At 36.0% G+C, this 22,644-nt stretch overlaps 3 protein-coding genes and 1 long non-coding RNA gene across 6 annotated transcripts; 2 read left to right on the forward strand and 2 right to left on the reverse strand.

Moving 5' to 3' along the window:
* The first annotated feature begins 182 nt into the window (after positions 1–182).
* Positions 183–7,510, forward strand: LOC140983838 (probable cyclic nucleotide-gated ion channel 6). Of its 3 annotated transcripts, none has more exons than XM_073451002.1 (8): positions 183–334; positions 1,720–1,786; positions 2,413–2,998; positions 3,171–3,383; positions 4,595–4,902; positions 5,771–5,882; positions 6,123–6,359; positions 6,553–7,510. In XM_073451002.1, exons 2-8 carry the CDS (start codon positions 1,746–1,748, stop codon positions 7,243–7,245), a joined length of 2,190 nt encoding a protein of 729 aa, XP_073307103.1. In that variant the 5' UTR covers positions 183–334; positions 1,720–1,745; the 3' UTR covers positions 7,246–7,510. The 3 variants fall into 3 exon arrangements, with proteins under 3 accessions (XP_073307103.1, XP_073307097.1, XP_073307106.1); XM_073451005.1 differs by lacking the exons at positions 183–334; positions 1,720–1,786 and adding exons at positions 1,932–2,022; positions 2,109–2,151; XM_073450996.1 differs by lacking the exon at positions 1,720–1,786 and having other exon boundaries at positions 188–334.
* Positions 7,511–7,767: 257 nt separating this feature from the next.
* On the reverse strand, positions 7,768–14,023 carry LOC140983852 (probable RNA exonuclease C9B6.11c). The gene is made up of 7 exons (XM_073451013.1): positions 13,801–14,023; positions 13,515–13,556; positions 10,081–10,163; positions 9,880–9,982; positions 9,577–9,790; positions 8,384–8,478; positions 7,768–8,143 (listed from the first exon to the last, which is right to left on the reverse strand). Exons 1-7 carry the CDS (start codon positions 13,940–13,942, stop codon positions 7,896–7,898), a joined length of 927 nt encoding a protein of 308 aa, XP_073307114.1. The 5' UTR covers positions 13,943–14,023; the 3' UTR covers positions 7,768–7,895.
* Positions 14,024–15,051: 1,028 nt separating this feature from the next.
* Positions 15,052–16,860, reverse strand: LOC140959742 (uncharacterized). The gene is made up of 3 exons (XR_012172061.1): positions 16,460–16,860; positions 15,919–16,106; positions 15,052–15,330 (listed from the first exon to the last, which is right to left on the reverse strand). It is a non-coding gene; the product is annotated as an uncharacterized lncRNA (long non-coding RNA).
* Positions 16,861–18,169: 1,309 nt separating this feature from the next.
* On the forward strand, positions 18,170–20,893 carry LOC140983857 (uncharacterized). The gene is made up of 5 exons (XM_073451019.1): positions 18,170–18,429; positions 18,521–18,581; positions 19,809–19,910; positions 20,168–20,510; positions 20,670–20,893. The coding sequence occupies exons 1-5, from the start codon at positions 18,286–18,288 to the stop codon at positions 20,689–20,691; spliced, it is 672 nt and encodes a 223-aa protein (XP_073307120.1). The 5' UTR covers positions 18,170–18,285; the 3' UTR covers positions 20,692–20,893.
* Positions 20,894–22,644: the final 1,751 nt, after the last annotated feature.

Consider the following 22,644-nt stretch of genomic DNA (forward strand, 5'->3'; position numbering starts at 1 on the left):
AAGAAATCCGTCTCACAAATACGACCCGTGAGACCGTCTCACTCAAGTTTTTGCCTATATATATATATATATATATATATATATTATTCGATCCACCGTCCGATTATAAAAACATTAGTCAGAAGGGCCGTCGAAGTTCACGATTTGGAGGAGGTGAAAAATAGCAAAGAAAGGGCAGATCGGTCATTTCGATGCTGCTCCCTAGACCCCACCCGCCTCTCATGAATAGTCGTCGTCTGGATAAACGCTTGACTTCATTTCTGCAACTTCAAAGAGACCTCTCTCTTCTGAATATTTATGCTCTAATTAATTGCTCCGTCTCAGAATTTATGCCGTAAGTTTCTTGCTTTTATCTGTTTTTTTTTTCAGTATCTGGATTGCGATTTTTTATGCTTCCCTCTTTTTGTTATATGTGCAACGTTTAATCTGATTGAGTTCTCATCATCTCAAGAATTTCAGTGATTTCTATTGTTTTTTGATATCTATTGTACAATCAGAGTTGGTGTTTGAAGTCTTGTTTAGATTTCTGTTTTTTATTTCGCTATGTAATTTTTTTTTATCTTGGTTACGTTATCTGTTTGATCTAATGGTATCTGTTAATTGCCATTTTAGGTGTTCTAGAGTGAAAAATATAGAATTAATGTTAAAAAAAATTGTTTGAGGCGTCGATCAAGTTTATGGTTTCTATGGTAATAATTACACATCAATGGATTGTGTAGCTAAGATTTGGATGTGGGGGAATCTGCTCTTTATTTCTTTAATATTTTGAGTAAGTGTCACTTCGGAGAAATATCAAAATGTAGTTCTATGGTATAAAAAAATGGGTATCTGTGTTGATACGAAACTCATTTATTGGCCTGTTATCACACCATGGTGAAGCAATAATTTTTTTCTGCTCCATTTTGTTCTTTGCAGTTTGCTGTCTTTTTAGAACTTAAATCGGTACATTTTGATTATGAGTTTATTTAAGTGATCTTTCCTTGGAGAGGGGACTTTTTTTGTGATGTTTCTGCTTTATGGAAATCTAATTGGATCTTGTACTGATTTTTAGGTGGTTTATACCTATGTTGGCTAATTGTCATGATTTTTATGGCCTTGGCATGTTCATCTCTTCGTTATAAATTGAGAAGTCATAAATGGGGTTTTTAGGTGAGTGGTATGTTTTTTAGGTTCCGTGGGACAGCTTATCTATATGTTCTTTGGACTTTAGAAAATTTTTATCTTATTTATTCAAAAGGTTTTCTTCTTCTTAGGCCTCTTTCAATAAATCTGATAACTCTTTTGTTTTGTATTGTCATTTTTATGAGATATGTCACCAAACTTGTACAACTTCAACTATCTATATAGTTCTTGTTGACAGCATAGTTATGTGTTTCCTTTATGCTGTATAATATAATCCTTTTCTAGTGGATTAGCTTGGATATATTGAACACTAATGTTATTTGTCATGTGTGTGGAATTATGCTATAATCTAAATGAATGTTTAAGGTGTTTGGCTGCTGGTTCCTGGTTCTTTTAGAGATATTCTATGCTGAACAAATAAGATACCTATTTTTGGATTTCATTTGTTTGATTTGATATTTCCAGAAAAGGTTGTTTGTGGGTTGGTCGAAAGTGTTGAAAATGCTGCATGTAAAAAATTTCTGGTCTTAAATGTTTGGAAACTTGAAGCCCTTTCACTACTTTCATTTGTAATCTTAATTTTTTTTTTCTCTGCAGTTGATATTGTGTTATGTGAATTATACATGATGTTTGATCTCAGTGGGCAGCGTGATAAGTTTCAAAGGTATCCTATTTCTTTCTAACCACACATGTTATGAAATGGAAGGTTTCTTTGTCCTACAAAACTAGCTTTAAATCTTAATTTTTTTCAAGATATTTTATGCTCTTACTTCGCAAGTATGATGTTTAATTGTTTTATTTCCTTGAAGAGAAAAAAGCGAAGAAGTTCTGTTTTTTAAAATTATGTGAGAGTAGGGAAGATTTCCATCAGAGTGAAAAGTAACGGCACTTTTGAAAGTGGTAAATTACTCGACTTGGAAGAAAAAACCAGTTTTTAATTAATCTAAAACATTTTTTCTTAAATATTGTTTTTCTTGGCGTGAAAGGTTTTCATCAGAGTGAAATGCAACACCACAAATTCTGAAAGAGGTACAGTTAACTCATAACGATTTGGGGAAAGATCAGTTTATAATTAATCTAAAATATGTCCTATTAAATATTTTATTTTCTGAAGCTAGGTTGAATCTCAAAGTAACAATGTAGCATTATCTTGAGATGTAATCAGTTTCTTAAAAAATTAAAACATTATGATACTCAAATAGCTACACATAATTGTGCTTGCTGACATGGCTTGAGATGTTTCTCTTTCTTTTATTGGTGTTGTGATTACAAAGGATCTTTTATGTCAAGGTTGGATGACCTGGACTCCAGACTTTCGTCCCCATCATCTTCAGCTGTATCAAATAAATGTGGCTTCAATATTGATGGTGTTGGCCGTGCTAGGCATCCAATTCGCTCTCCAGCAAAGTCCTTTAAGAAAGGAATGAGGAAAGGATCCCAAGGACTAAAATCCATAGGCCGGTCCCTTGGATTTGGCGTCTCTCGGGCGGTATTTCCCGAAGATCTCAGAGTGTCAGAGAAGCAGATATTTGACCCTCAAGACAAATATCTGACACTTTGGAACAGGCTTTTTGTAATGTCATGTATTCTGGGTGTATCTGTGGATCCACTTTTTTTCTATCTTCCCGTGTTTAGTCAATCATCAAAGTGCTTGGATATAGATCGAAAGTTAGCTATCACGGCTACGACACTGCGGACAGTTGTTGATGCTTTCTATCTTATTCACATGGTTCTCCAATTTCGAACAGCTTATATTGCTCCATCATCTCGAGTGTTTGGGAGAGGTGAACTTGTCATAGATCCTGCAAAAATTGCTAAACGATACTTGAAGTGCCATTTTATCATCGATTTCCTTGCCGTGCTGCCCTTACCACAGGTCTGCAGAAAACTCCCTCAACTTTGTGTTTCATAGCCACACAGAAAGATTTGATTATTTTGATTAAATTATGGTGGAATTCTTGTTAGTGATCATATGTTTGATATCTGAGAAAGTATTTGGAGATTTTCTTGTTGCATTAACACTTCTATATCTTGTTGAACTTGCGCAGATTGTCGTTTGGAGATTTCTGCAGAGGTCAAAAGGCTCTGACGTACTGGCGACAAAACAGGCTCTACTTTATGTCATTTTGCTTCAGTATATTCCTAGATTTCTCAGAATTTTTCCACTCACTTCGGAATTGAAAAGGACTTCTGGTGTCTTCGCTGAATCTGCATGGGCTGGTGCAGTTTCTTATTTGCTGCTGTATATGCTCGCCAGTCATGTAAGCCATCATATGAACCATATGGCTGTTTCTCTAGAAATTTCCTGCAACAAAACGCCCTTGCTTACTTTATACCGCTATCTGACCTGTCAATATTGTACCTTTTTTACTTTATAACTTCTCTCTAGCGTACGCAAAAAGAAATCTGGAAATAAAGAGCTCTAATTTGTATGTTGATTATACTTGGTGTCATATCTTTAATAACACATATATTTTATGAAATTCTAATCCTTTCAGGATCAAGTTTTTACTTGACTTGGGCCCTGAGTTTAGGCGAAAAAAATTGAAAGCTTTAGAGATATATATTTTTTTGCATTAACTGTGGTAATTGTCAGTCAGTGGTCTTATGTTATTAGAACATATTACTGGGGAAAAAAGTTAATCGCATTTCTTTTTTCTCACCATAGCTAACATATTGGTAATGAATTTCTGTATCTTCTATTAAGTGGCTCATTATGGACAGAGTGCTTCGTGGTGGCTCTGGTGTCTTTATGAAATATTATCCTCATCAATATATTCTGTGGCTGTGGATAAAATGGCCTTCTTATTTTATATATTCTCCATTCTTTAAATTGAGTTGGGATATACACCCCATTGTAGGTTCACATGAATTGTTGTCTTATGTAATCACGTGAATCATATTAGATCCTTGGAGATGGTTTTATGTTCTTTACAGATCTAAGAAGTCGCTACCATTTGGGGAGCCACGAGAAATGTTCTTCCCACTTGTTAGACCTCCCTATTCTAACCGATTTAAACCTGTTTCCACCTATGTATTGTTAATTGTCGCAGACCAACCATAGATGTGTGGAATATCAGCCATTTCATTCAGGTCCTTTTGCTCCTTGGTCTGTGGATTGTGTTGAAATTATATTGTTGAATTCAATTATTAGAAGTAAATTTGTACCATATAAGTTCATGAAATTTGTAACATGTGTGTGAAATAAACTAAATGTAAACCATATTTTCTTGAACACTTTTGTGGTATAGATTTTGAGTTCAGTTTCTCGGTTGAAGTGTCAATATCATCAAAATTTCTCCATTCAAGAAGTTTGTTGCTGATATTGATATTTCATCTGCATTTCCACCTTATGAAAAACAAAATCAGGTCCTGTCTCAAGTTCACCTTGAAAATAACATTGGTGCATCTTTGATTGGATTAGTTTTTCTGTAAGTACTGTTACCATCATCTTCTGCATGGATTTTTGCAGATAGTTGGGGCTTTCTGGTACTTATTATCTGTGGAACGTAATGATACCTGCTGGCAGAAAGCTTGTAAACGCACGAAAGAATGCGACAAAAATTTCTTGTATTGCGGGAATCAGAATATGAATGACTATGATACCTGGAGCAATATCAGCAGTACTGTCTTAAGATCGGCTTGCCCTGTGGGTGATGAGAATAATCCGCCATTTGATTTTGGAATTTTTAAGCAGGCGTTGTCATCTGACATTGTTTCATCTAAAGACTTTCTGTCAAAGTACTGTTACTGTCTCTGGTGGGGGCTGCAAAATTTGAGGTGAACAAACTTCTGTGCATAAGCTAATTCACATATCTAAATGAAACCTGAGGGTTTCCGTTATTTTGAGGTTTTGTCACAGTGCATCTTTGACCTGCTGAATTCACACTAGTAGTGTTCACCAAGTGCAGATGACATTTTCTCATCTCTGATTCATTATTGTCTTTATTTTTCTTCATTGTTTGGATTTTGGAGATGAAACGAGACATGCTCACCTTTGAAGTGCTGGAGCTGGCCAGATCCTATACATGAAAATTTGGAAGATTGCTACTCTAGAGAGAGAGGCAAATTACTTAATGATATGCAGAAAGGATTGGGTTATAGCAAGTTTAATTAATAAATTTCGCTGCTTTCGTAGCTTAAAAGATAGAATACCAAAAGTAATTTGGTTAACCACCAGGCTTTTTGCCTCTTAGATTGGCTCAGAGATACCAACTCCTTGCTTTCTTCATCAGAGAAGCTTAGGCTCACGAACAAATCTACCCTTCAACCAGTAAACAGAAGATTGCACATCTTATGTTGTTTTGCCATAATTGATCAATTCCTTGACTCCTTGTATTGATGTTTTCATATAATTTCTGCATGTAATTATGTCTTTCACTCTTTTGTACCACTTAGCTATGGCTACAAAGAACAAAGTAGAGTGTCTTAATTGCCCTTCATGGTAGCTTGTGGCTTTATTAATATAAACATACATTTCCTAATTCTTACTTCTCTGTCCAAAGCTTTAACTTAGTAAAACTACAATTTCGTGCTTGTGTGTCACTGAACATATTTTGATGGGTTCTCATATGTTAATACTACCGACCACTGTAACTCAAGTTGCCCCTTCCAACATTTACAGTTTTTTTCATCTTTCTTTCAACAGCACACTTGGCCAGGGACTTCAAACCAGTACTTACCCTGGAGAGTCTATATTCAGTATCGCCCTTGCCATTTTGGGACTTATTCTCTTTGCGTTGTTAATTGGAAACATGCAGGTATTTAAAAAAGTCGCCTTTCTTATATTGATTTCAGTTGCCTCAAATTTGTATTAAATCCTTTTTGTTTTTGGCTTTTCAAAACGATGTCCAAAATTTTAAAACCGAATAAATTCCAGTGTATCTTGTATGAGACAATTGTGACTTATGGCTGTTTTACCATTTCTATGATCCTGAGATATTCATAATGTTTGGTACCTGAAAATTGAGAAATCTTGTTTGGCTGTATCACTGTTACAGACATATCTTCAGTCACTTACTATTCGACTTGAAGAGATGAGAGTAAAACGACGTGACTCAGAGCAATGGATGCATCATCGCTTGCTCCCCCAAGATCTTAGGGAGCGAGTTAGACGTTATGACCAGTACAAGTGGTTGGAAACACGTGGAGTTGACGAAGAAAGTTTGGTGCAAACTCTACCCAAGGATCTTCGAAGAGACATAAAACGGCATCTCTGTCTGGCCCTCGTCAAAAGGGTAAGTTGATTCTTTTAGATTTTAATTCTTTAACTCACACAAGCATTTCTACATACACGTCACAATTCACATTATGTGATGTTCATTTTATGCCCCTGAAACTGGTCTAAAATGACATCTCATTTCTGGATCTTAGCTACTGATTTATTAGATCTGCATGTTTGCTAATATCCATAATCTCCAATATTATAAGGTACCTCTTTTCGAGAATATGGATGAGAGGTTGCTTGATGCCATTTGTGAGAGGCTCAAGCCTTCTCTATTCACGGAAAATACTTACATTGTTCGGGAAGGAGATCCAGTTGACGAGATGATATTCCTCATTCGTGGTCGTCTTGAGAGTGTGACTACCGATGGCGGAAGAAGTGGATTCTTCAACCGAAGTTTACTGAAAGAAGGAGATTTTTGTGGGGAGGAGCTTTTGACCTGGGCTCTTGATCCCAAATCTGGTTCTAATCTACCATCTTCTACACGAACTGTGAAGGCTCTAACTGAAGTTGAAGCTTTTGCCCTTTCAGCTGATGAGCTAAAATTTGTCGCTGGTCAGTTCAGACGTCTCCACAGTAGACAAGTCCAACACACATTCCGTTTCTACTCACAGCAGTGGCGTACTTGGGCTGCTTGCTTCATTCAAGCAGCTTGGCGTCGCTATTCAAAGAGGAAAATCTTGGAACTTAGAAAGAAGGAAGAAGAAGCTGAAGAGTTAGCTGCAGCTAGCAGCCATGCTGGTGGAGGCTCATACAGCATCGGAGCAACATTCCTGGCTTCTCGATTTGCTGCAAATGCTCTTCGTGGAGTTCATAGAAATCGAGATCTCAAGAGTGCTCGAGAGTTGGTCAAACTTCAGAAGCCCCCAGAGCCTGATTTTACTGCAGATGCTGATTGATCTTGTATTTCGACTTTTGAAATGAGTGACGTTAGATGCTTGTTTAATGGTGAAAAATGTTTGCAATTGTGAGGAAAATGGAGTATGGTAATGTAACTGAAAAAAACAATATTTTGTGAAGATTAGCCTCCCTCTGTCGCTTCTTATTTGATGCAATTTGTCAATACCGTTGTCGACCAACTTCTTATGAGTTTGACTGGTGAATTCGAGTGTACCATTGTATATTTTCAAATAGACGAGTTTTATTAACAATTGCTTGATTTAATACACTGGTGTCAATAGCTGAATCAGTGGTATAAGAATTACGCATTTACACTGAAATATATTACGACCTGTTGTGGAATAAGGTGTACGTCGAAAACATTACATGTCCCATGGGAGTATTGTATTGATCAATTTAAGTTTCTACTTTTGAGAGTTAATTTGGTTATTAAATTGTTTCCGACGAGCGACCAAAATTCTCGCCATAAATTTTTGTACAACTGCAAAAACATATAATAATAATATATAAATAAAGCCATAAAAAGCGAAGATGATGGTAATGTTGAACAAAAAAGTTTGTTAAAAGAGCAAATAATGTAAAAAACCAAATATTGAACAAAAGAAAGGAAATTTGCAGAAATAAAGCCAAATTGTAAAGGTGTCTTTCTTCATTCTTGAGTAGGCGCTTCAATGAATCTTACCGTGCGTGGAAGCATGAATTCTGCAAATATAGGATAATGCAACGAAGGATAATAACCATCGACATTGTCGCTAACCACCTCACACGAGACAGGGATCAATGGTCTGCCTCTGAAAAGAATCCAGTCGATGTGAAGATCTTGAGTTTGTCGATCCCAACAAAGACAAAGTGCTCGAAATACTATCTTTAGGAACTCGAGAACTCCTTGCTTGTCACCTGATAACAATTAATAAATAATAAGTATTGATGCAAGGACTATATTTATGCCACTTTATTGAAAAAATAACAGTTGGTAACCATGCAACTCAAAACTTTTCATTCACTCAACCACCCAAACTTCAGTTTTTTTATTACCGTGTTGTATCGGCAACCTAGATAATAATGGAGGAAATTGACGTTTCCAAAACAATTAGACTTCAGTTTAATAGTGATGAAGATGCAGTGCAAATGTCATACCTTTAAATCCATGGTAAGTGCGAATTAAAGAAACGTTTTTCCTCGTACGTGCATTGGGCCAAGCATCCCTCATATCACCTACAACACCATGTTCCCTGTAAAAGCAGCAAACATAAAACAAGAGAAAATACAGAGCTACAACTTCAATAGTTGTTTAGATATTGTCTATATGGTTTAACCTGTTTAGTTCTAAACACATTTTAAAGGAGGAATAGGAGGAGATACTGTTACATTTGTTTGACATTACCATGCAACAGAATTTGATATTTTGAACATTCTGTATCCAGTCTTCGCTCTCTAAATGAGAATTTGATTGGTTTTAAGAGATATTCACCATAAGCATGGTACCTCGCTAAGTGTGTATATGACATGGAGACGAAAAGAGACTATCAATAAAAAATAAAATGAAGAACACAGGTTTCATGCTAGGGGGATAACTGTGCCGGTTATTCTGGTCCACTAAGTGCAAACTAGTCAAGTTAAGTATTTCCTTTTTGTCATAGAGCTGAGATAAGAAAGGAGAAAAGACAGCTCACTTCCATTAGGTTAGAAAAAATCTATTAATAATATTTATTTGTCCTTGTTCACTCCTTTAAAGTGCTAGAAAGACTAGACTACAATAATGGGTAGAAGGGATGAAAAATGCCCGACACTAATATTCTTGTGGTTTGTTCAAGTCTAGCGAGATTTCATATCATCAGTGTCAACCATAACACACAGATTCTTGTACTCGTGCAAACTCGTCCTATCATAAATTTCAACTTGATTCTCAATCAAACACGATAAAATTATTTCGAGATATTAGAATTTAACAGAAACTACAAGTTTAACCCTGTGTTCTCAAGGATCGGTGTAGAAATGAAGAAGACAAAAGGATAGACCACCAGTATCATAAATGGCAAGGGGGTGGTACCGCATGGGAAAAATGAAATAGCAAGGATAAATATCATAACCTCGTTATCAAGTTTCAAGAAAGATAGCATCCGTACCAATGGGAATAAGGTAATCTGATAGTTATATTAGAAGTATGAGAAACCAGTGCAAACATCGTGTATCGTTGCTGCTTTTTCCATACACCGGATATTTAGGGAAAAATCAAATAACACCTCATGAATAAGTAGAGATGTCACCAACTTAAGTTTATCGAAACCTTCATCAAACAATGAAACTGAGACAGCAACTAAAAATAATACCTTGATCTTCCAAGAAGAAAACGCCCCGTTGTTGATTCCTTTTGTGTGTTAAACCCCCCACAGTAAACAACAGGCAAGCTAGGAGGTAAGGACGCAATATGCTGCCATGTGAGTAAAGCACCACGCCTTCGAGCACGAGGACTAAACTCATCCATGTATGTATTCACTATCTGAAATGAAAAACCCGGTGGCTCGACTCCTTTGAGCTGAAATGTGTACACAATTTATTAAGGAAAAAATATAGATGTGACGCCACTAAGCTAAATGAATGAAAAACAATTTTCTAAAATTATGAGAAGGATATAGCCCATGTTGAAATGCACGGATCTGTGGAACCCCACGAGATGCTTCCAGGCACAGAAGGTGACTCTGACAACCAGAAGGTTCCACCTTCCAACAACTCAACCTACATCAAGCAATGAAATATTATTTGAAGAACTGGTTTGTCGACTGTTCAGATGATAAAGATCTAGACCAAAATGATTTTTTAAAGACGAAATTCACCTTATCCTTGTCATAAAAGATAGTGCAATGGTGATCTGAGGTATCTTCAAATCCTTTCCTTGAAACTCCAAATTGTTCATAACCTTGTTGATCAAAAGAATAAGTCCCATATCAAATAAAGCTTGAAGTCAATAACGAGAGATTTTAAACAATGAATATCAATTAGTAACAGCACACTTGCTTCTCGAGAAGATATGGGAAACATGTGTTGATCTTATCTTTACTTAGTTGAATAGGAACTTATCTATCATTTTATCTCTCTTTTTATTTATATCTTTGTATTTTAAATTCCTAGGATTAGGTTATCTTATTTCCTTAGTTGTTTATTTAATCATTGTAGACTTTACATTTCAGAATAAGAAATATATGGTGTTTTACCAATTCTCCCTCTATTTTAACTACATGGTATCAGAGCTACAGGGATAATTAATGACCAAATACGGCATGGCAACACCTAAAATATCCCAAAATCCGGAGTCCAACCCTTTGGCAATTGATTTCCAGTCGGTACCCATTACTTGTCATTGATTGAATGGCAAGAATTATTTGCAGTGGTCACAATCTGTTATGCTGTTTATCTGTGGCCATGGGAAAGATGGCTTCTTGTCCAGCGACACGCTATGTCCAGTGTCTGATGATCCAAAATTTTGGATCTGGAATTCGGAGAATTGCATGGTTATGTCTTGGTTAATAAACTCCATGACAACGGAGATTGGAGAGAATTTCCTCCTCTATCGCAGTGCCAGGTATATCTGGGAAGCTGCAAGAGATATATATTCCTCCAAAGATTACACCTCTGAATTGTTTGCAATCGAATACCGTTTGCAAGATCTCCGCCAAGGGGAGTCCTCGGTCACTGATTTCTTTAACTCCCTTACTCGTCTATGGCAACAATTAGATCTCTTTGAAGTGTATGAATGGGAGTGTCCAGCATATGGCGACTGATTTCGTGGTATTGTCGAGCAGCGACAGATATTCAATTTTTTTCGAGCCTCAACTCATCACTCGATCACGCCCGGGGGAGAATTCTGGGTACTAAGCCTTTACTGAGCCTTCGTGGTGTTTTTTCTGTTGTACGTCATGAAGAGAGCCATCGGAAGATTATGTTGACACTGTCAGATCATCCTTCCTCCATTGACACATCGGCCTTGGCTGCCCAATATCGCTTCTCTTCTCCAAGCAATGACTCTGGTTGTAGTATGCGTATGATCTCTAACTTACCCGACACTGACCAATTCAAGCAAGGCCGTCCATGGTGTCCCAAATGTCGCAAACCTACACATACGATGGACACGTGCTGGAAAATTCATGGGAAACCTAATGATTGGAAGCCAGCCCGAGAGAGACGTGCAAACACAATTGTTGTTGATCCTCCACCTTCATAGCAGCAACCATTCACGAAGGAACAGCTTGATGCTCTTCAGAGATTGTTTGGACAGCCTCTTGTCTCACCCACTCCGTCTCTTAGTGGCATCGGTAATGTGGCTCATTCAGGTATTGCCTCCTTTACATCTTCACGGTATGATGTGTCATCCTATTGGATAATCGATGCGGGCGCATCCGACCATATGACCGGGTGTCTCAGTTACTTTCATAACTTTCGGCAGTGCAACGCCCCTAACATAGTACGAATAACCAATGGATCTCTATCCAACATGACTTGTTGTGACTCCATTCAATTATCTAAGGATATCTGCCTTCATTCACTCTTATTTGCGCCTGACCTTGCTTCTAATCTACTGTCTGTTAGTAAACTGAATCATGAACTTGGCTGCTCGACTAAGTTTTTGGGTAATTCGTGTGTTTTCCATGATGTGGCATCGGGAAAGACGATAGACAGTGCTGAACTTTCTGCGGGATTGTATATTCTCAAGACAGATCCTCCCTTGGACAAACTTTATGCCCCACCATCAGTACCTCACTCTGTTTTTGCTTTAAGTTCGAATAAGATTAGGGATATTTTATTATGACATTACGTCATCCAAATCCATTTCTTCAGAAGTTGTTTCCCGACTTATATCGTAATAAAATGTCTATTCCTTTTCATTGTGATGTCTGTCAGTTTTCCAAGCATACTCCCGCAACTTTTAGACCCAATTGTTATTAAACATCTTAGCCTTTATCCCTTATCCATAGTGATATTTGGGAACCATCAAATACCGCCAACCTTAGCTAGACTCGTTGGTTTATCTTATTTATCGATGATCACACGCGTCCATCTTGGGTCTTTCTCATGAAAAATAAGTCAGAAAGTGCTCAGATCTTTAAACATTTCCATTCAATGATCAAAACACAATTTTCTTCTCATATTCGTGCGCTACGCACTGATAGGACCCGTGATTATTTCAACTCTGTGTTGGGGAGTTATCTGCAATCACATGAGATTATTCACCAAAGCACATGTGTGGACACTTTACAACAAAATGGGGTCTTTGAGCGGAAAAATCGACATTTTCTTGAGGTTGCTCGTGCATTACTCTTTACCTCAAATGTTCCCCGATACCATGGGGGTGATGCAATACTAACTGCCACTTACCTGATAAATAAAATGGCCTCAAGGATACTGCAGTTTAAAACTCCCATCCAGACCTTCCTAGAAACTTATCCAAATGGCCACTTAATGGAGCTTATTTGTCTCTCATAGTTCTTTATCATTGACACTTGATATGGTTCTGCTTTACTATCGTTAGTCCTTCAATATAATCTTATTTCCACGAGAATTTTAGATTCAACAGAAACATGTAGGTGACTCGACAAATAAGTTTTTTTTCTATCCATAAATCAGTTATTTTCATCAATAAGCTATTAAAGATTTCATTGATCTAATGAGCAAGAATGGAACCTCTCAGTGCTGCATTTCTGACAGGCAGTAGAATGCTATGATTTGTTTGTCCATAGGGATGTCACCATAAATAGTAATTGACCGGAATCGGTCATGCATGCCTGGCCCCTAGTTATAATGAAAAAGAAAATGTTGGTTGAGCAAAGACCCGGTAGCGAAGACACCTCTACAATACATCAATAGTCACTCATATAGTTACTTAATATTAAATTTGCAAATGCTTGCGGGAGACCATTACTTCTGCTCGACCCCCAACTGTATCTGCTCCTTGATGAGGCTTATAGCATCTAAGAAAGTCATGTTGTCATCTCAGACGTTTTAGCTTTGTTTCACACGAAGGAAAATTTGTCAATGCTTACCGATGTCAACACAAAAGCAAGAATCAGGTCAATCTGATAGCTTGCCAACCTTAGTAAATTTGATCAGTTCGTGAAATAAATAATTATGCCACTTCCAATGACATGGGCACAACGGAACAACCCTTACCATCGTCAACCAAAAAACGAAAAAAATTCTAAATAATTCTAAGCTCATAACCAACCAAATGATTAGATTAACTAGAAAAAAAATAGCAAACCATTTTAAGCTTTACCTGGCAAGCATTGCTGTAGGTAGTCCAACTGTGATTTCACGCCTGATCATAGGAAAATAAGAAAAGGGAAAACAAGAAAGTGAAAAACTCGTTAAATCACACCAATATCACCAAACAAGTAAACATTTTTAACAACTTAGAAAAGCAAGCAAACAATCCGCGTCATGTAAATTCAAGAAAGCCCAGATCAGCCAAGTCGGGAAACAAACTTTTAGGCCAATCAAGATCCAAATCAGAAGTTACATTTTTAACATACATAAAGAGATATACACACATATGGAATGACCTTGCTGCGTGCAAAGAATCATTGGAGAATAACTAGTTATCACTGTTACACACAACTCTTTCCTCTTTTGCCATGAGTTGGGACTGTCCTCTGGCTGGTCCTCAAGAAGATTAAAGGTCATGACAGTCAGAGAAACACTCATCGTTCTCACTGATCAAGAAAGTGAGAGATAGGTGCTTTGCTTTGCTTACATGAATCGAGGAATTGAGTGAAAAAGGCAAGTAGGCAATATGTGGGCTCCGACCTCCGCCGTTCGAGTGTCACGTGGGAACAGACACGTTTCTCTGTCTTGTCGACAACATTTCTTTTGTTACTTTCTTTAAATAAAATTTTACAATTTTTGCATTTAAAAGCAATCAATAATCGCATATTATATTAATTATATCAAACATCTCTCCTAACAAAAATAAATAAATCAATCCAACTTACTTGTTTCACTCACTCTCTTCAAATAAAAAAAAAAATGTTTCCTCGACTAATTTATTTTAGCTTTATAAAATACAAGTGATTTCACTTATTATAAAAGTTATTTAGAATTTATTAAAATAAATAGTTATCATAGGTATCAAATTCTGACAAATATTTCTATATTCAAAATGGTTAATATGAATCCAACTTTATCTTTCAATTTGAATATTGTCTTTCCCATTTCATATGGATGGTTGTTCGACTATAAATAAGTTATGAATAAAAAAATCGTGCTAGAAGATTTGAAGACTAAGTGGCATGAACCTACAAGACTCTACTGCAATAACAAATCAGCCATCAGTATTGCATATAGACAGAACAACATGATTGAATGTGACATGAAATCAAGAAATAGTCCATTTAAAAAATAGACAATGGCTTGGTTTGCACACTGTTTGTCTCTGCCTACTTTTGGTTGGCTATGCGCTGACTATAAAATTTGGTAGCCTTTTGCTTCAAATGATTGACTATATCCAAACTAGAAACGAGAAATATCGGGCGAGTGTCGACAAATAAGAAGTACAATGTTGGATAATTTGCTAATAGCAGTAAATTCCCAATATCAAGGAGATTTTTTTTGTACATTGGTAAATTAGGATGATAAGGAAAATGTCTTGATCAAGGGGACGAAGAGTTGTTCCATAAATTAAGTTATTATCAATTTTCTCTGAGTATTTTACATCCCTTCTCTTCCACGGGAAGAAACAAGGAGTAAATACTTGAAAACAGAGAATGGCACAGCCTGCCTTTCCATTTCACGAAACAAGCCCATGAGAGAGACAGTGGCCTAAATTTCTTTACATACCAATTTATTAGTACAATAAAGATTAAAAAAAATGCATTCTCAATCAATAATAATCAAATAGACATCAATTTCCATACTCAAAAACATCATCTCCTGACAGCAACATAGAAAAGTACTCAAACTACAAAGAGTTCTTTAGCACCCATTCATGATTCAACCAACGTCGAAATTCCAAATCCCGTAGCATTTTTCTTCTTCTCGCTCTATACGGGGCCAGCCATGTCTATGTGCAACCATTGCACGTTCCCATCAACAAACTGTAAGAGAACAATAACAGATAGTCGGATTTCTTTATTCACACACTGAAAAATAATCGATATGCCCACGGGTGAGGAAGAGGAGCCATTAGAAGCCACAGACTCCTCCACTTCATATGTTTTACCTCACTCTTTCTGATTCTAATATTTAGATACATAGTGTAAAAATGCATTTAACCACCAATCAATTAGCGTTTAGTTTGCAAGATCAAGGTCACAATTTATATCAGTTAAACAACCTGTTGGAATTCCCATAGTGATATACTCTCGCTTTATGCTGATCAAAGATGATTACAATATCAGATAACCTTATCATCTACTTAATCCCACCCAAACATGTTTGCAAGTGAGATATATTTCTTTTCAAAGCCCTCCAGCTACCCGACCACAAAAATGTGCAGTATAGAGCGATAAAATCACTCCTATAACATATTTTACAGTAGTATTATAATTTGTGACACATACGTAATGCACGACGTAAGAGAATTAAATAGTTTTAAATATATCCTAATCACATGCATCGAAGATAAGGAATCACTACTTTAGAGGGGAAGGAGCAGAAAGCATCCCTAACAGCTGAGTGCTAACCTGTTTCAAGAAAAGGGCCGCAGTGATGGCACCACCTTGAGGACCACCCATATTCACCAAATCAGCCATCCCAGATTTCATCGACTCCCAATAACATTCCTCCATAGGCATTCTTCAAAGCTTTTCACCGCTGATTTCTTAGGCCGCCAGGACTTCTTTGGCAAGGTGATCGCTTGGTGTAAATATGCCTGTTTTTTCAGTATTCAAGAAAAAAAATGGCATTGCTAACTTTTGTATTACAGTATTCCCACATACTTATTACTTAATAGTTCAGAAACATTTAGCGTTCATATCCCTCACAATATGTTCAACAAATTTACACTCAGCTATCTAAATAATCAAATGTTACACGATATCATTGAAGAAAACAAGATGGGATAGACTGTTGTAAAAGAATATCAGTACATTAATTGTTCAATGTTGAGTAACCCTCTCTCTTGTAACCCAAAAAAAAAACCTTCTTGTTTTTTTCTCGACAATAATCCAGTCCAAAATAATTAAAGGAAATCAAATAAGAGAGATTGTTAACAAATTTAAATACCAGCAATAGAGGGTCCAAGAGCAACGATGCAGGCCCCAGTCAATGCAGTGAGATCTACGATCGACAAACCAAGTAAACGTTTGATACAACACTAAGCATCAAAATTAGCTCTGGCATCGACTTCTAGAGCAGAAATTGAGGGATTTTTACAACTCCACAAAATCTCTTGATTTGGTCTGACAGAAAATGGAAACTTGGACCGTCAAAACATTCAGGTCACAATGTCACATAGAAACCAATTCATTCAGTCAAAAGGGGCACATTCAATTTCTTAGTAACATCCTGCTTTTCAGTCCGTTGCCCTCACCATACTTAGTGTTACCTCCAAAAGTTCAAATAAGCAAGTATGTTTTCACTATTTAGGAGCACAAATTCAGGAAGAAGAAACCATCATTCTACATAATGTATATATAATTGGGAAATGACCAGTGATACCAGAGAGTTAACACCTATAAAACTGTATGGACACTATAGGAGAACCAAACAGCATAGACCTTTTAGTCAAAATATATAGAAACTAGGACTTTAGTATTTCCATTTTAAACTAGAAAGACGTTAAAACCCGATTTAACAGCAATTACACATACTGAATGCCTCGTGATTTATTGGAGATATCAGAACAATAATCCATGTTAAAGACAGGTTGATTTAGATATTAACTATTGATATCGTTCCGTAAAATGAAAAAAGCTATATGGAACAATCATGGTAACGATAGTACTCATGTAAACAAGCCTTAAAAGTGTTTCCATAGCTTAAGCATTTACATGGTGTGAAATGAAACTAGGATAAGAATTCCAAGTAACCAACACAATAATATGCAAATGAAAGTCAAGTTTCAACATTATCTCCTTCAAGAAAAAAAAACCCAACTTATTCAGTCATAAAATTTTACTTATATCAATTTTCAAAGCTAAGTCTCTCTTTTCTTTCCTCGAGTTTTCCTTTTCATGTAATGCAGCAACTCAAAAGCCACTAATACGTACATTGTCTGTAATTGAGTGGCCTGGAACAAAAGCAGCAGATTGGTGCTTTGAGGTGAGACTAATATTTGCCTGGTTGCTAAAACGTTCGCGTTTTTGTTAAAAATCCAACACCGATAAAATTTACTTCCCAGGCGTATAAAATCACCTTAAAACCCTATATTTTAAAAAATAAGAAAAAGCATCACTATATTTTAAAAACAATTATTTAATAAAAACATTTTCTATTTTTTTCAGTCATCGGTCTCCGTTCTTCGATCGCAACTCGAATAACCTTTAAAAATACATTTTTATGCAACAATGTAGAAAAGTATATTTTAAGCATGTCAATATGCACAACATAATTAATTTATGCAATAAAACAATTANGATAGTCAATTACACTCGACCCAATTTAGTTGATCACATCTGGATCTGGACATGTTACGTGTCCAAATGAAAAATTAATTTGTTAATTATGAAGAATTTTATGTCTTTTATCTAAATTATTTGCTTTTGATTGTTTTTTAATTTTATTTTATAAATTTTAATTTTTTGAATTAATATTATCTAAAATTTTATGTTATAATTTTTAAAAATTGTTTGTAATTAATATTTTAAATAAGAAATTTTTTTATTAAGATATTTGAATTGAAATATGAATGTTTTGAGATTTTTTGTATTGTTGATTGATAGATAATGAGAGGTTTTATAAAAATAAAATAAAAAATCTGAATGAGTAATTCCAACTAGATCCTACTGTGGATGCCTTAAAACCCTAGTCGCAGTCAGCACACAGTCATAGTTCACCAATTTTGCACAATTCAAACGAAATCGCCGAGTGTTCTTCTTGAGAGGTTAGAAATGGTGGGGACGAATTTGAAAGCTGAATCCATGAAATTGATGGACAAGCGAACTGCAATGGAGGAGGAGATGAATATCATTATCCAACGCCTCTGTGCGCCGCCCAATGGCCCTGGATTATCCGGAAATCTTCTCGATTCCGAGGCAACATCACCTTCTTGGTCTTGTTTATTTTCTTCAATGGTTTTTGTGGAATACAAGTGTTCAAATAATTTTGGGGTTGTGACTTGTGCAGGGGTTCCCGAGGGCGGACATCGACATCCCCACTGTGAGAGCAGACCGTCATCGACTTTCTGGTATTTTTACTTGTTTACCCTTTTGGTTGACGAATTTATTGTCGGCGCCATTTATGGTGATTCTGCATGTATTGAGTGCAAGATGCTGGCTGTTCCAACAATAGTTATTCCACACCAAAGATATTATTTTTCTTGGTTTCCCTTCAGATTATTACTTTTGGACTCATTTGGAACTTTTTATTTGTACTTTAGTTTTAAGTCATATTGTTGGTTGCTTTCAGACTTACGATCAAGCGACTAAGATTTTAAGCAATCACTTTGCAGCACCTATAGGATTTAGATTGTTTGTATTCTGAAAATACAATCTTTGCTAGCATACAAGAAATGCCTTCACTGAATATGCTCTGAGTTTCTTTTTGAAGGAGAGAGAATTATTTGTGAGTGCAACTTTTCTGGTGTTTGAGAGCAGAAATCTAGATAGGACTTTACCTAATTCTCATACAGCAGCGGGTGTAGAAGATCTAGTTTCTAATTGTATAGAGTTCTACAAATCCTTGTCACCATTTCTTGGTCCACAAAGACCCACCCTATGTACTGTTTTTCTTTTCTATCTTGTTGATTAAATTATGAACTAAAATTGGTTGGTTTCCTGCTCCGATTGATTGGCATTGCATGACAGTAGTGAGGTGAATCGATGGCTTGGATGATAGGCAAATAAAAGTAATCGGCAGGAGCGGCATCTAGTGCTGGGTGGTGATTGAAAACAAGTGTTGTCAGATTTATCAGTTGTGATGTTTCATAAACAGAATTCAACTTGATACCTGCTTGAATAATGACAGTTACGACTTACGATTGGGTGTCAAAGGATATCATCCTATCACGGTAGTACCCTAGTTAACCAGCTTCGGTTTGGAAATGAAGCTCATTTCCCATCCTTAAGCCCTTCTGAGAACTTAAAATCTATACTTTTAGGCTGCTTCCCGTATACTCACCTTCATTGCTATTTTCATAAGTAATGGTTTTGTATACACATTTATCATCTGTCTGACGATAAGTTCATTGTGCTTATGAATTTGATTATTTGCAATCACGAGAGATTAACAGCTCATGTCCTACAAGATTTGAGTCAGTATGAACGTGACTCTTTTTTAATCAGTAGAATGGTTTCGAGCCTGTAATATTATCCACCATGTTTGGAAACTCTTGAGAAGTGTTGCAGTGATGTTGTAAGTATCATAATTGGTTATGCAAACTGAGTATTTGCATACTTTGTTTTTCTTGCTGCAGAGCTTCAAAATGATCACAAGGATATTACTGACAAAATAAACCAAAACATTCAACTTTTGCATTCTGCAAGACTTGAACAAACTGCTATTGTCAGGGATTCAGGTTAGTATCTCATCTTATAAGTAAATATATGTATGATTACTGTTTATATAAACTTTAAAGATTGAGTTGTGACAGCTAACATAATTATATATTTTTTCCAACATCAAGTAATTGATGTGAATTTAATATTTTGCATGTCACTTCCGTGAGTATGCATGGAGAAATTTACTCAAATCTTCAAACCCTATTTGATGTGACATATTCCTGGAGAAATTAACTTAAGTCATCATCTTAATGATCATAAGGTTCTGTTGCAGGTCCAACTGCACTAGATGCAAATGTCGGTACTTCTTTGTCTGTTAGCAATCCTATTGCCCGAGATGCTTTCAATGCCATTGATATGGACATAGCTGTAAGCAGACCCTTTGCAATGATTGATGAAATCACAGAGGCATCTCCGGCATCTGAAGATGGTTTACAGCTCGGAGATCAAATTGTGAAATTTGGAAATGTGGAAATAGGTGAGAACTTGTTGCAAAGGCTAGCTGCTGAAGTTCAGAAAAACCAAAGTCAAGCAATGCCCTTGGTGGTAATGAGGCAAGGAGCTCTCATTACCCTGACAGTGACACCAAGAGCATGGTCAGGTCGCGGACTTTTGGGGTATGCGATGATCTCCATTGTCTTGTTCCTCATTATATATCATCAGTTGTAATTTAAGCTGGACGAAGAGGCTCAGATACTTTTGGAAACATCTATTTTCATTATATTTTTTTTTCTGGAAAAAAAGTAATGACATTCAGATATGTCGAATATTTTCAGGTGTCATTTCAGAACCTTATAGTGGAGTGTTTCAATTGCTAATGCCTCAGAGATTAAGGTTGATGTGCCAACAGAGGTAATTGATATCGACAGGAGAACTTTTCTGTTCACCGTTGGAGAATTTGTGCACGTTTGAGGTGAATTGTAATGGGTATATGTGAACTATGTAATAAAACATCTCGGCGTTTAATCTTTATATATTATTCTTATGGTTGATTTGACAATTATTTTTCTTTTCTTTTCTTTTTTTATTGGTCTAAGGATGTGGTGTAAAATGATTTCGGATTGTTGTTGCATACTTGCATGCCAAAGTTTCACATTCAGAAGTCGTGGGACATGAAGTACAGAAGCAACTAGTGCTACGTCGATTTGTGAAACATGAGATCCAATATTATGAAGATGGATTCCCTCGAATTCTTGGTATTTTAATCTTTTCACTTTTAAAATGAGCGTAAAATACCAGCAAGTCAAATTTGTACTTGGAGCCACTATGGAAAAATATCGTTTTGGGGTGTGATAATTGTTTCAATCGAGACATGATGATTGAGCGGTTATATGACTTAAAATATTAGAATTGTATTGTTACTATTACTTATAATTTTTGGTAAAATGGCAAGCGTTGATCCAACAAATGGAATCAGAGTCAATGTTATGAGCTCGACTCCATTTATTGCAAATAGTGCAATTATTGAGAGAAATATTTTGGGTATTAAATAATTGTATTTGTTTGGTAAAACAATTGAATCGTAGTGTTGCGTTTAAATAGTTGTCTTTGTTTGATACAACAATTGAAACGTAGTGTTTGAGCTGTTACATGACTTAAAATATTAAAGATGAACTTTTACCATCGATTTTAACTTTTGTTAAAATAACAAATGTTTGATCATATATCTCGTTTATTAATGAACATTGTTAATATATTTTAGCAAGATTCATTAAGAACAATTTCATATTTTTGTCTCCTATTTAACTCAGTTTTTAAAAAGATAATATTGGTATAAAAAAATAGAATATAGTGTTATCCTATCGTGCTGTAATAAATTAATAAATAAAAACAAGTATCTGATTGGGGGAAGGTGAAAGGGAAAAACACAGCAGGAGAATAGAAGTTTTGAATAACAAGTAAGGTAAGAGTTTTTTTTTCCCATCGAAAAAATTACTTCGTTTTGTATGCCCTTCTCTGTTTTTGGCAATGCATCTTTCTCCGTGGGTATGGATCCCAACTAGTTTTGAGAACAAATTTTGAATGATGGTTAACTAATTCAATGGAAATTAGTGGCCTCTCGATAAATGGGCATCAAGAGCCTTGGAAGTGGCAAAAACTTGGTCTACAACAATTTTCACTAGTGAGGGGACAAAAGAGAGAACATATTAAAGTAATGGAATTGGATTAAGGATGGCAATGGGGTGGTCATCCCCGTCCACGGATTCCATCCCCACCCTCGTACCCGTCCCGATCCCAGTTTTTTCGGGTTCGGAGAATCCTCAAATCCGAAACTTCGGAGATCAACTTCCCATCCCCGTTTCAAAAATATTAATATGGCAAGACGATGACGAATTCGGAGATTTTCTCAAACCAAAACGTATTATTATCTATTATTATTAGTGATAATATTAATAATAATAATATTATTATTATTATTATTTTAAAAATTAATAATATTGTTATATTAATAATACTATTATTGATATTATTTTCAAGACGGGTTCGGAGATGGGGATAGCAATCTCATATCCGCCCCGAACTACATTGAGAATTTAAAAAAATCCCCGAACCCGAACCCGAATCCGAAAAAATCGGAGATCCCCATGCCCGTTTCGGGTATTCTCTGTGGAGCCCCAAACCCGTGGAGAAAGTTGTCATCCCTAAATTGGATTGATTCGTTTTTTAGGAATAAGAATTGGATTTGATCCTTAACCTTTATAAAAAGGCATAATTTTGTTAACCACATAGAATGTCGGTTCAAATTTTATA

The sequence above is a fragment of the Primulina huaijiensis genome, chromosome 1 (assembly GCF_012295235.1).
Source record: "Primulina huaijiensis isolate GDHJ02 chromosome 1, ASM1229523v2, whole genome shotgun sequence".
NCBI classification, from domain to species: domain Eukaryota; kingdom Viridiplantae; phylum Streptophyta; class Magnoliopsida; order Lamiales; family Gesneriaceae; genus Primulina; species Primulina huaijiensis.

Excerpts from the sequence above, each read along its gene's own strand:
- LOC140983838 (XM_073450996.1), top strand. The coding sequence starts at position 192 with ATGCTGCTCCCTAGACCCCACCCGCCTCTCATGAATAGTCGTCGTCTG. Across the intron at positions 2,999-3,170 it reads CCGTGCTGCCCTTACCACAG|ATTGTCGTTTGGAGATTTCT; the intron begins GTCTGCAGAAAA and ends GAACTTGCGCAG. Across the intron at positions 6,360-6,552 it reads GTCTGGCCCTCGTCAAAAGG|GTACCTCTTTTCGAGAATAT; the intron begins GTAAGTTGATTC and ends CAATATTATAAG.
- LOC140983852 (XM_073451013.1), bottom strand. The coding sequence starts at position 13,942 with ATGAGTGTTTCTCTGACTGTCATGACCTTTAATCTTCTTGAGGACCAG. Across the intron at positions 9,983-10,080 it reads TCTTTTATGACAAGGATAAG|GTTGAGTTGTTGGAAGGTGG; the intron begins GTGAATTTCGTC and ends TGCTTGATGTAG. Across the intron at positions 8,144-8,383 it reads CACTTACCATGGATTTAAAG|GTGACAAGCAAGGAGTTCTC; the intron begins GTATGACATTTG and ends AATTGTTATCAG.
- LOC140983857 (XM_073451019.1), top strand. The coding sequence starts at position 18,286 with ATGGTGGGGACGAATTTGAAAGCTGAATCCATGAAATTGATGGACAAG. Across the intron at positions 18,430-18,520 it reads GAAATCTTCTCGATTCCGAG|GGGTTCCCGAGGGCGGACAT; the intron begins GCAACATCACCT and ends TGACTTGTGCAG. Across the intron at positions 20,511-20,669 it reads TCAGGTCGCGGACTTTTGGG|GTGTCATTTCAGAACCTTAT; the intron begins GTATGCGATGAT and ends GAATATTTTCAG.